Genomic DNA, 13725 nt, shown 5'->3' on the forward strand with positions numbered 1-13725 from the left:
GAGTCAACCAGTGTCCCAAACCTGGGATCTCCTGGGAATGAAGGCGCACTGTTTCCCCTGGTTAGGGGGAAGGGCGCTGGGTGCAAGTGATTCACCCGTTCAGATCGTGGACGTGCCACCGAGTTCTACGGGCTCGGTACCTGAGAGAACACGGGACGATACTGACTCAACTCGGAGATTGTAGAATCTCGCAAAAGTGTTAGGTGTTGCCCAGCGAGCTGCTCTACAAATGTCTGCTAGGGCAGTGCCCCTAGCCAGTGCCCACAAGGACGCAACACTCCTGGTGGAGTGGGCTCAGACCCGCAAAGGGGGGGGCACGGCCTGGGTGTGATAAGCCAGGGAAATGGCGTCGACAACCCAGTGGGCGAGTCTCTGCTTGAAGACAGCATTCCCTTTCTGCTGTCCCCCAAAGCAGACGAAGAGCTGCTCAGAGCATCTGGTGCTCTGTGTGCGGTCCAGGTAAATACGTAAGGCACGTACTGGACACAGCAGTGAAAGGGCTGGGTCTGCCTCCTCCCGGGGGCAGCGCTTGCAGGTTCACCACCTGATCCCTGAAGGGTGTGGTAGGAACCTTGGGCACGTAGCCCGGTCGCGGTCTTAGGATCACGAAAGTGTCCGCCGGACCGAACTCCAGGCAAGCGTCGCTAACAGAGAACGCATGCAGGTCCCCGACCCTCTTGATGGAAGCGAGCGCATTCAGCAGGGCGGTCTTGAGAGAGGGCCCTGAGTCCAACTGAGTCAAGTGGCTCGAAGGGGGGTCTCCGGAGTCCCATAAGGACGACCGAGAGATCCCAGGAGGGAAACAGGTTAGGCTGGGAGGGAGTCATCCTCCGGGCACCTTTTAGGAACCTGACGATTAAGTCGTGCTTACCAAGAGACTTGCCGTCTACCGTGTCATGGTGGGCCGCGATAGCGGCAACATACACCTTGAGGGTGGAGGGGGACAGCCTCCTCTCCAGCCTCTCCTGAAGAAACACGAGCACTGACCTAACTGCGCACTTCTGCGGGTCTTCGGCTCGGGAAGAACACCAGTCCGCGAACAGACACCACTTCAGGGCGTAAAGATGCCTGGTCGAAGGGGCTCTGGCTTGGTTAATAGTGTCTATGACGGCCGAAGGTAGGCCGGCTAGATCCTCCGCGTCCCGTCCAGGGACCAGATGTGGAGATTCCAGAGGTCTGGATGCGGATGCCAGAGCGTGCCCCGTCCCTGAGAAAGAAGGTCCTTCCTCAGGGGAATTTGCCAGGGAGGGGCTGTCATGAGGAGCATGAGATCCGAAAACCACGTCCGGTTGGGCCAGTAGGGGGCCACCAGAGTGACTTGCTCCTTGTCCTCCCTGACCTTGCATAGCACCTGTGCAAGAAGGCTCACTGGGGGAAAAGCGTACTTGCGCAGCCCCGTGGGCCAGCTGTGCGCCAGAGCATCTGTCCCAAGGGGAGCCTCTGTGAGGGCATACCAGAGCGGACAGTGGGAGGTTTCCTGGGAGGCAAACAGGTCTACCTGGGCCTTGCCGAACCTGTCCCAAATCAGCTGGACCGATTGGGGGTGGAGCCTCCACTCTCCGCCGGGCAAGTTTTGTCTTGACAGTGCATCCGCTATCACATTGAGGTTGCCGGGGATGTGAGTGGCGCGCAGTGACTCCAGTCGCTGCTGACTCCAAAGGAGGAGACGATGGGCGAGCTGTGACATGTGGAGGGAGCGTACTCCGCCTTGGCGGTTTATGTAGGCCACCACCGTGGTGCTGTTTGTCCTGACTAGGACGTGCTTGCCACGAATCAACGGAAGAAATTTCTTCAGGGCAAGAAAAACGGCCAGCAGCTCTAGGCAGTTGATGTGCCAGCGCAGCGGGCCTTGGTTCCACCGGCCTGCGGCTGCGCGCCCGTTGCACACGGCACCCCAACCCAATTTGGAGGCGCTGGTTGTAACCAGAACACGACGGGACACCTGCAGCAAGGGTACTCCTGCCCGTAGAAAGCAGAGGTCTGTCCAGGGTTTGAAGGTTTGGCAGCAGGCAGGGGTAACTTCCACGCCGTGCGTGCCGTGGCGCCATGCTCGTCTCGGGACTCGAGTCTGGAGCCAATGCTGAAGTGGTCTCATATGCATCAACCCCAGTGGTGCGGCCGCCGTGGAGGATGCCATATGCCCCAGGAGCCGTTAGAAACGTTTCAAAGGGACCACGGTGCCTGGTTCGAAAGAAGCGAGGCATTCCAGCACTGACTGAGCATGCTCGTTGGAGAGACGTGCTGTCATTGAGACTGAGTCTAACTCCAAACCGAGAAAAGAGATGCTCTGGACCGGGGTGAGCTTGCTCTTTTCCCAGTTGACCTGAAACCCTAAACGGCCGAGGTGCTCGAGCACCTGGTCTCTGTGTGCGCATAGTAATTCCTGCGAGGAGGCCAAAATGAGCCAATCGTCGAGGTAATTGAGTATGCGTATGCCCGCTCCTCATAGCGGGGCAAGAGCCGCCTCTGCGACCTTCGTGAAGACGCGAGGGGACAGAGACAGGCCGAAGGGGAGGACCTTGTACTGATACGCCTGGCCGTTGAACGCGAACCGTAGAAAGGGTCGATGTCGAGGGCGAATTGAGACGTGGAAGTACGCGTCCTTCAGGTCTACCGCTGTGAACCAATCTAGATGCCGGACGCCAGATAAAATTTGTTTCTGGGTAAGCATTTTGAACGGGAGTTTGGACAAGGTCCGATTGAAAACTCGCAGGTCCAAGATCGGTCGTATGCCGCCGCCTTTCTTGGGTACAACGGTAAGGGCTGTAGAAACCCTTCTTTGTTTCGGTCGGAGGGACAGGCTCTATCGCGTCCTTGATTAGAAGGGAGGCGATTTCCTCACGCAGGGAGTGGGCATGTTCGCCGTGCACTGCGGAGGAACGAACGCCCACGAAGGGGGGCGGAGACCTGGCAAACTGAATTGCGTAACCGAGTCGGATGTTCCGGTGCAGCCACCGTGATGAGCTGGGCAGTGAAAGCCATGCCTCTAAGCTCCGTGCTAGGGGCACCAAGGGGACGAGTACTTTGGACGTACCCGGCGGGGCTTTGCAGCGGCGCGGAACAGGTAACGCGGCGTCGGGAGGCGCTGTGGCGTCCCGAGGCTCTGGTGCTGAGAATAAACTCAAAGCACTTACCTTGTTCCGCGCACCCGGCAGGGGGCGGGTTCGTGACTGAGGAGGAGGTCTGATGCTGGCGTCCTCTGGACTCGTCTGAACCGGCCGTCCGGGGAACAGTCGTGGGGCTGAGGGCGGGAGCACCGCATCCTGGGCGCCGAGACTGTTGAGGCCTGAAAGCACAGTGCCGTTAGAACGGCATTTGCAGGCCATGTGACCCAGAGGTAAAGGAAATAGCTCTTTTATTGAGAATTTGGTACCGCAGCCCCGTCAGGGGTGCGGTAAATGAAAAACAAAAGATTCTCCTCCCGGCCCTCCACCGGGGACGGAGTGGTCTTACCACCTCCGGAGCTAACTTCTCGTCCTCTGGGTCCGCTGTCTCAGGGATGCTTGGGAGCCTTCTGGGTCCTCGAAGGGGTCCGTGAGGCAGGGGGCGTACGCTTCCTGCGGTTTGCTCGACGCCGGGGCTGAGAGCTGGGCCCAGGTTGGGGCAGAGCAGAAGGTCTTCTGGCCGCGGGAGGACGCCCTCGGCGAGCAGGTGGGGCCTGGGCCGTGGCGGCAAGCTTGCGGCAGGCATGATGTGCGAAATGGCCTCCGTCTGCTTCTTCACCAGGGAGAACTGCTGGGCAAAGTCCTCAACGGTGTCACCGAAGAGGCCGAACTGGGAGACAGGGGCGTTGAGGAAGCGAGTCTTGTCAGCTTCACGCATCTCAACCAAGTCCAGCCATTGCTGATGTTCCTGGAACACCAGAGTGGCCATCGCCTGCCCGAGTGCCTGCGCTGTGACCTTCGTCGCTCTCAGGGCGAGGTCGGTCGCTGAGCGCAGTTCCTGCAGCGTGTCGGGATCAGGGCCACCCCCGTGCATGTTGCGAAGTGCCTTGGCTTGGTTGACCTGCAGGAGAGCCATGGCATGCAGGGCGGAAGCGGCGCGTCCAGTAGCGCTGTAGGCCTTCGCGGTGAGCGAGGATGTTGCTCTACAGGACCGGGAAGGGAGTACAGGGCGGCCCCGCCAGGTGGTAGTGCTTCTGGGACATAAGTGGAGCGCAACAGCTCTATCCACCTGGGGGATCTCCGTGTACCCGTGGCGCGCTCCGCCGTCGAGGGTGGCGAGGGCGGATGAGCAGGTGGCGGTGCGACGAGTGGAGAGGGGTGCTCTCCACGAAGACGTCAGCTCATCATGCACCTCCGGGAAGAAAGGAACCGGGGTGGGGGGGCGAGGCTGTGAGCGGCGCCCAATGCCCAAGAACCAATCATCCAGCCGTGATGGCTGTGGGGAGGATGGAGGGTTCCAATCCAGACCCACGCTGTTGGCTGCCCGTGAAAGCATATCGGACATTTGTGCGTCGGCCTCCTCCTGGGTGTGCAAGCCCGAAGGCGGGACATGCAAATACTGGTTGCCAACTCTCATTGGCCTTTTTTCATAGTTCAGAGGTGAATATCGGCGCTCAAGAGAGACCCCTAGTGTCGCTTCTCTGACACAACGTGGAGAGAGCGACAGAAGGGGAACTGCACAGTGTAAGAGATCCAAAACAGGATCCTCTCCAAATACAGGCTCAGTGATCACAGTCTGGACATAGAAAAAGGCCAACACAGACAAACATGGCTTTCAAAGGAAGAACGAGTCTGTGCTCACTGTGACACGGGTGAGGTCGAGACAGAGACACACTTTCTCCTTCACTGTGAGAAATTTGAGGTGAGAGAGAAATGCCTCCACAAACTCTCAAACCTCATGCCACAGTTTTCCAGTTCAGCAGAAACAGATCAGATGCTGGTGTTACTGGGGGAGGACCATCATGTATCAGTTGAAGCTAAATTCATTTTTGAGCTGCATAGCCTCAGAAACCAATCACTGCCTTAAGAGAATAAAAGTACTGTGAATGAAGTACATTATGTTCATAATGTTGTGTTAAATGCTTATTTTATTTTATATTGTATAGTGTATATTGTTATTATAGTTTTTATTTGATTTTATTCATTACCTGGCACCTTATTTTAATTATATCTCTATTGCTATTTGTTACCATTTTATTATTATTATTTGTCTTGTCATTATCTGTTTTGTGTATTAATGCTTTGGCAATATTGTATGTAAACGCAATCATGCCAATAAAGTAGGCTACTTTTAAATTGAAATTGAGAAATTGAGAAAGAGAGAGAGCGAGCGAGCGAGAGAGAGAGAGAGAGAGAGAGAGCGAGCGAGCGAGCGAGCGAGCACACATCAATTCTCGCATGCAGCATCACTCGACAGCACGCGCCAAGCTGTTCAAAAGACCGCGCGCCTGAACACAAACGACAACAAGGAGCACGAGATCTCTCGCGGACTGTTATGCAGCGACTGCATTTTCTCGTAATGACATTTAAGCGCATCGGCACATCATCTTATTAGTGAGATAAAGGTGTGTACAATCGCAAATTCGCAGAAAAGGACGGGGAACAAGCCACGTTTGTTGATCCAGATGAAGAGCGCACTTGAGTGCAGTAGAAACGCCGAACAACACAAAGGACGGAGAGACTTTGAACTTCCCTTCAGAATATCTCTCATCACAGGATCTCGTTGAGCTGCCTCTGAACAAGTGATTATAATATGGTTCAAAACGTTGTTCTGGTGTTTTTTCGCAGGAGACTCAGTCAGCGGCCAGCCGTTGAAGAGCTGGAGAGCAGAAATATTTTAAAACGTGAGTGAGAAGATATTATTTGATAGTTTATATGGAGTTAAAAAATGCAAAACGATATATATATATATATATATATATATATATATATATATATATATATATATATATTATAGTATTGTAGTAATAATATTACAATTTGGGTATTTAATAATAATAATAATAATTATTAGAATACTTATAAAGTAGACTAATTTATTTCATTATTTATAACATTTATTAGTCATTTACAATTTTTCAATTTAAAGTTCCTTTCCAAATATCAATCATATTTTCTCTTTCATTTAATGCAGTTCTTTTGTTAGAATTAAAGTTTGTTTGTGGTTATGGAACTAAAAACTAAACTAAAGTTGTCAAAACACTTTAAATGTTCTAGCATTCTTCTTGAAGTGTTCAAAATTAAATCAGAGTATTAAATCAAGATTACTTGATAATTTTTCAGATATTATACTGTAGAGAAAAACAAGTATTGCTCAAGCATGCTTGTTGGAGATGAGAATAACACTGTGACCCCTGTGTTCTTATTCAGAGCATGTGACTGTGCTCTTGATTAGCTCAGATCTCTCTTATTGTATCTCTGTGCTCATCCTTTCTATTGTGCTCTTTCAGAGAGGAACGATCAGACAGAGCAAGAGGAAAGAAGAGAGATTAAACAGAGGCTTAACAGAAAGGTAAACATCTCAATATTCAATTTCAGTTCGCTTGGATCATGTTTTCCACATGATTGATCTCTGAATCTGATGGCTGTTGGTTGGTAAATTGATGTGCACATTATAGTCTAGAGATTCATAAAGATGCACTCTTCAAGGGAAAAGCAGAGATTTCAGGAAAGGAAAGCACTGAATTTTTGTGTAATATTGTTCAGAATCCTTCAAATATATCATCACACTTACAGGATGTTCACCCAGATTTTTTACTTCGTTGCAAATAAACAAATCACAGAAATGACACAAAGCTATCTTTGTTTAATAGCTGAACATTCTGGCTTCATGAAACATCCCTCAAACAAATAAAATTACATTAGTTGAATTAATGGCATATGTCTTATAAGATCAAATATGTAATCACCTTGTAATTTGCATTTCTGAAACAAATACCAGCACAAGTCTAAAAATGCAAATTAGTCTGCAGAAAAAGTGAGTGCTTACAGACCTTAATGAGCTGTGGGACTTGGCTAACTGAAAGGAAACATGGCCACAACAAGAGACTTGTCAGATGAAACAATGGAAAGGATTATAAAACTCCTTGAAGAAGAAAATGCAACAGAATTGGAAGGTTATAAAAGGAAAACATATGGGTAGACCAAGGACGTCAAAGCGCCAGCATAGAAAACCCAAAGCAATTTGCCTTGAAAAAACTAAATGCACAACAAAACAAATGAAACAGGTGTCAATGTTTGTGACAGAACTGTAAGAAATGAACTGAATGAAACAGGATTTACATATAGAAAAGCAAAAACCAGCACTCACACCTAAACAGAAGAAAACAAGGCCACAGTGGGCTAAAGAGAAGCAATCATGGAGTGTGGATGATTGGATGAAAGTGATATTCAGCGATGAATCACGAATCTCCATTGGCCAAGGCGATGGATGATGCTGAAACTTTTGTCTGGTGCCGTTCTAATGAAACATAAAGATGACAAATTTCCCCAGTCATTTATGACATCGGGTTGCATGTCAGGTAAAGGACCAGGGAGATGGCAATCATTACTTCAAGTCAATGAAATTTTGGACCCTTTTCTCAATCCATCGATAGTAAATAGGTTTGGTGGTGATGTCATTTTTCAGGATGAGAATGCATCTTGCCACAGAGCAAAGAATGTTAAAGCTTTTCTTCAGGAAAGGCATATCAACTCAGTGACATTGCCAGCAACATTTATGGTTGAAATTGAAAAAATTGGTCTGACAAGTCTCCATCCTGCAAAGCTGATCTGTCAACCGCTATTTGAGAAAGTTGGAACCAGCTTGATGGAGAATATTGTTTTTCAAAAGTGAAGTCCACGTCTCTAAGAATTCAGGCCATCAAAAAAGCCAGAGGAGCAACAAAGTACAAATTGTGATTGTTTTTTGTTGCTGATAACATATTTTATTTTCTATAATTGTTATGGAAAAAATATGCCATTAATTCAAATAATGTAATTTAATTTGTTTGTGGGATGTTTTATGAAGCCAGACTGTTCAGATGTTAAACAAAAATTGTTTTGTGTCATATCTGTCAATCGTTTATTTGCTATGAAGTAAAAAAGCTGGGTGAACATCCTCTAAGTGTGGTGATTCCATCATTTTTACCAGGGGTTGTACTAAAACATTTAGATCATTGAGTTTGAGGAGAAAAGATCTGATTTCATGTGACAGGCAGAAAAAAGAGCTGGACTAGATGATGGTTAAAACAGAATAATACATTACATAATATAAAATAAATGAAAACAATTGAATAAAATATAAATGTAATTGTTTTTTTTTTTTTGTATTCTTGTGCATTGCATTCTTGGGTAATTTTTTATGTGCAATACATAACACATTATTTAAATAAGAATACACATGGATATTTCAAATCAGTTTGCATTGCTTAGGAGTGTAACTTTATGATTAAACCAGTATTATATAGTAATAATTCAGTATTTAAAATAAGTAATTGTCATTCAAATGCACTTCTTTTCTATGTAAGTTCAGTTCAATATAGATTGTGCTTTATTCACAATTGCATCACAAAACAGGCAGTAAACGGAATTTTATTTAAGAGATGTGTGTTTATTTACTGTAATTTCCGGACTATTGAGCGCACCTGAATATAAGCCGCACACACTGAATTTAAAAAATATATATATTTTGAACATAAATAAGCCGCACATGTCTATAAGCTGCAGGTGCCTACCGGTACATTGAAACAAATGAACTTTACTCAGGCTTTAACGAAACATGGCTTGTAACAAAAATAAATAGGCTTTAACGAAACACGGTGTGGCAGTGGGGGCGTGGTCAAGCGCCCGTCCGGTAGAGAAAAGCGGTAAGGGCGCTTGCACCGGAGCTAAATTATTCCCTGCTGAAAACTGTCACACTGGTGCCAGTGTGACAGTTTTCCCTAGAAGGACACGTGAAGCAGGGCACTTGACGTTCCAGGTAAGGCTTTTAATGGCCACAGCAATGTTTACAATCAATTTTATAAAGTTTCTCAATTCTTCTATGCGCCAACACTAGACTGACGTGTGTCACTCTCTCAGCTCTGTGGCTGCTGCCTTTTTATGCCGCTCTCCCCATGCTTACTGAAATTAGACACCGGTGTTACACATAATTTAGCTCAGGTGTAAGCGCCCTTACCGCTTTTCTCTCCCGGACGGGCGCTTGACCACGCCCCCGCTGCCACACACGGCTTGTAACAAAAAGTAAAAAAATTTGCAGTAAACAGTAGCCTAGCAAGAAAGTCATTGGTCACTATCTTCCTCCTCCTGTGCACTGAAACCACTGAAGTCATCTCCTTCGGTGTCAGAGTTGAATAGCCTCAGATTTAGTTGTCTTTTTGCACTGAGTCAATTCCTCACGCTGCTGTTTCCAACGTCTTATCATCGACTCATTAAGACCAAGCTCCCGTGCAGCAGCTCTATTTCCTTTTCCAACAGCCAGATCAATCGCCTTCAACTTGAAAGCAGCATCATATGCGTTTCTCCATGTCTTTGCCATGATGAGGGTGACAAAATGACTACCGTAATCAGAATGATGGGAAGTTTGAGCGCGTTCGATTTAATCTAAACAGTAAACAAAAAAAGTTGTTTGACCTTAACCCGTTCGGCAATTTCACTGGTCTAATGAAAGCTTCACGCCGCCAAAAAACTGAGCACGTCACAGAATGTTTTTTTTTTTTTTTTTTATAAAATTTGAAAGCGGGAAAAATCCATATATTAGCCGCGTCATTGTATAAGCCGCGAGGTTCCAAGCGTGGGAAAAAAGTTGCGGCTTATAGTCTGGAAATTACGGTACTATTGATCATGGATGCAGCAATTCATCAAATAATGATCAAATGAAGGAGAAGAGTGTATATTCTGGCATTTATCATCCAGATTTGTATTGTAGTCAAGAGCATTTTCATAATTTTAAAGAGAAGATTCAGGTGTCTGGATCACAGTAGTGGAGTGATGCTGCACGGTCCAATGAGAGTGCATCCACCACTATATAGCGCTTAGAACCAATCCACTACCAATTCATGCCACTGCCTGATCTGCATAAATGTGCACTCACATTTACCTTTGCACTGTGAAATTGCGCAAGTGAAATACAGTCATCTAAATGGGAATCTGCGTGCCATGGACTTCCGGTGGCGAAGAATTTTCCCTCTTGGATTTCGTGTGGAGTTTAAGTTTGGTGAACTTTGACTGGACAAATTGCCGCATTGACCAATATGAAGTTGCTTAGTTTCGCAGTGACCCCTGTGTGGGCGGTGCTTTGTACACAGCTAAACTGAATGTTCAAAATGGATTTCAGCAGTGAGTTTCTTTTTAACTTAAGACGCACTGAGTATAAATTGTAGCATTAAAAAGAGGCTGCTTGACAATTTATTTTGGCTGGTTCAACGCACACTCAAAGTCCGCCCACACCTTCTTTGCCCATTGAATTTCGCAGTTGAAAGGTAAATGTGACCGCACCTTAAATCCTTTAGTAAATCAAGCACTTAACCAATGCAGATAGTGCATGCAAATATATGGCACTCTTACCAGGCACAATTAGTTCTCAGTGAAATTTTCCCCTCTCATATCAGCATATGTTTTTTTTTTTTTTTAATTAGCATTCACAAAGGTCTTTCTCCAACCTTTGCTAAAATAAGCCTGGTGATTGGTGCTCTCATTCCAACCTTTATAAATCACAGAACATAATTAAATTGTTAAATTAGGAGAATGTTTGAATAGTTAAAAAAAAAGAAAATTATATTTAATTAATCTCACAAATGAACAATTTAACTTTGGCAGCTATATTAAAAACATTGTTTTTTTATAGCTCAACCAGAGGCCAACAGTTGATGAACTAAGGGAAAGAAAGATTCTCATCCGCTTCAGTGACTATGTTGAGGTGGCCAAAGCCCAGGATTATGACAGGAGAGCTGACAAACCCTGGACCAGACTGTCTGCATCTGATAAGGTGACTACAATCTGATGTCAGCAAATGTTTACAGTGGCCATTGGTTTGTCTATTATTCAATAAAACAACACAGATGAGATTTGTTTTGTTTTGTTTTGTTTTAGAAGCTCCACCAAAACTAGAGAAGCTTGTACCTAGTATTTGATGTTAGTAAACGTAATATATTTATGAAGCAATAAACAGCAATAGAGTTAGTGCCAGTAGTTTTCTTGCTTTATAATCAAATTAACTTGCCCACATCAGTACGTTTACTCATTATACAATGCCCTGGTTTTACTCTCAGCAGACTGTTACAGGAGAATGCATTAAAGTGGCTTTTATTTGCGATTCCACAGGCGGCCATCCGCAAAGAGTTGAATGAGTTTAAAAGCACTGAGATGGAGGTACATGCTTCAAGCAAGCACCTAACGAGGTCGGTATGCGTGTGTGGCCCTCTCTAACAGTTGTGCCCGTGCTTTTCTCTTTGGTTGTTCTCTTCATGACACTAGTGCCCATTAGAGCTCTCATGCACGTCACTTTTATTCAACACTATCAGGCAATGTGCACATCATGGTCATGATTAGGCAGGGCACCTTGTTGATTTGTCTTTTCTTAACCAGGTTTCACAGGCCCTAAGAGGGGGTTTTCTTCTGTGAAGAAACTACTGAAAGTGTTGTTCATGTGAAAATCCTGGAGGTACCTCTTCCAGAGCCGTGGCGTTGTCCATGGGATTCTCTTATTCTTCCAGCGTGTGGTTAATGCTGGAGGCTGTGTCTCCACTGTGGGTGGCTGCCGGAAGAAATCTGAGAAACATCTGTGACCTACATTTCACCTGAAGCTGATCAACTGGAGCAGCAGGGGACTTCAGTTCTTGGTGTTTTTAAACCGGACTGCATTTCATTGAATGCTAAGAAAAAGATGAATCAGTTCTGGGTAAATGTTTGTGTACATGTAACCAGCTCGGCTGTAAAAAACATACAAAAAAAAAATAAATAAAGTAGGGGGGAAAAAAAACTAGAAAGGAAAAAAAAAAAAAAAACATTTTTGAGGGTTAATAAGCCTGCTATACATGAGTTTCATATCTACTGTACTAAAGACAGTTTGAACAGGGTTGTTCATGTCATCACATGGGGTGGGGGGGACGACTTTGTAAGCACTACTTGTCTTCAAAATATAAAACTTTTGGAAATACTACCAGTGTTGTTTTTAATACATACCTCTGATTTATTAAGAGCACTACTAAAGGTATTTTTGTCTGTATGGAGGAGCAAAATGACAAGAATTGTTAGAGTAGGTGAGAAATACCCAGATGACCGACATCTGACTATATTCTGAAGTGCACATTCACTGGACACTTCACTACCTTATCATACCATGGGAGCTTTGGAGATATCATGATTAAAAATGCTGAATAAAAAAAAAAAGAAATCGGTGGAGAACCATTAGTCTGGTGGCTCTTTTCATCTGTAAATGCTTTATATACCAAGAACGTTGTTCGTTGTGGTTTAATTGTACTTTTCGAGGTTGTTGTTGCTATGTCATACATTCGTGCCATTCGACAATGGCCATGTTCCCAAATGGACTACTCGCCTTCATATCTAATGTCCGAGAAGTAAGTTCTTTATGAAATGCTGTACATATTTGTAAAGGAGGTCAATGGAGAGGAGGCGAGACCCGGCCTGGCGATATAAACAATATTTTAATGATTAACTTAAACAAAAGACAAACACACACACATACATGACGGACATGTCCGTAAACTATCTCTCTCTCATCGCACCACAATCTGCAATCGGCCTTTATCCCTCTCGGAGGCTTAATTAGCATGATAAGGGACCGGGTGTGTATAATCGCAACCCGGCCCCGCCCTCCGCCCTGTCACATTCCTCCCTCGTTCTCTTAGGAAGGGGAGCCCCCGGCATGATGTACACCCCCACCCCCTCTTTCCCTGGGGGAGGGCGTGCCCTAAGCCCTGTCTGTCGGCAGGTCATCCCCATCTACCTGGATGAGGGAGAGGACAAGTGGAGGGAAACAGAAATAAAAAAATGGGGGGGGGGGTACTTCCTGTAACAGTGCAGTACCCCCCCCAAAAAACACTGTAAAATTTAAACGAGAGGGAAAAGGCCAACGCAGAGCGGCAGTGAGAGAGAGAGGAAAGAGAGATGAGGAAAAAAAAAACACTTACTCGCCAGTTCTCCGATACGCCGTAGCTTGTTCCTCTGCCATTCCTCCACCCTCTAACGGACAACAGCCGCACCTCTCTGGGCGGATTGGAGGCATTCCTCCAGCCCCTGGTGGACGGTACACCCCGCCGCGTTCTCGGGGAACAGAAGGGGTCTCCCCCGCCCCTGGCAGCGGTTCTCTCACTCCAGGTGGTCGGCAGCGAGCCCCTCAATGCTCGCGGTCGGCGGTCTCAGACCCCGCCATGTTTCAGCAGCCGGTAGGGGACTCCTCCGCCCCTGGCAGCGGCCCTGACCGCTCCAGGCGGTCGGTTAGGAGCCTCTTATCCCCTCGCGGTCAACTTCCAGGCTCCTCCGTCCCCCTGCAGACGGCCGCGGCTGCTCCGTTGGGGTGGATGGTAGTGGCGAGAACTCTACTACAGCATATCCCTCCTCCTTCCCGGGTTTCGGCACCAGTGTAAAGCAGTTCAATGAAAAGGAGGAGGCGAGAACCATATTACAATATGTTAATGTATTAATATTATAACCATATTAGGCAATATAAACAATATTTTAATGATTAGCTTAAACAAAAGACAAACACACACACGACGGATATGTCCATAAATGTTCTCTGTCTCGTCGCACCACCATCCACAATTGGCTCTTGGATGCT

General features: G+C 46.5%; 1 protein-coding gene across 2 annotated transcripts in view; it reads left to right on the forward strand.

The window, feature by feature from the left end:
* LOC127629001 (phosphatase and actin regulator 3-like) overlaps positions 1-11908 on the forward strand; it is an 80116-nt gene extending 68208 nt beyond the window's left edge. For both annotated transcript variants that reach the window (XM_052106006.1, XM_052106007.1), the window contains 5 exons: positions 5733-5788; positions 6395-6456; positions 10771-10911; positions 11247-11323; positions 11511-11908. In XM_052106006.1, the coding sequence (XP_051961966.1) occupies positions 5733-5788; positions 6395-6456; positions 10771-10911; positions 11247-11323; positions 11511-11526 (352 nt within the window). In that variant the 3' untranslated portion in view covers positions 11527-11908. The remainder of the gene's footprint in view (positions 1-5732; positions 5789-6394; positions 6457-10770; positions 10912-11246; positions 11324-11510) is intronic.
* Positions 11909-13725: the final 1817 nt, after the last annotated feature.

This window comes from Xyrauchen texanus, chromosome 35, assembly GCF_025860055.1.
Source record: "Xyrauchen texanus isolate HMW12.3.18 chromosome 35, RBS_HiC_50CHRs, whole genome shotgun sequence".
NCBI lineage: Eukaryota > Metazoa > Chordata > Actinopteri > Cypriniformes > Catostomidae > Xyrauchen > Xyrauchen texanus.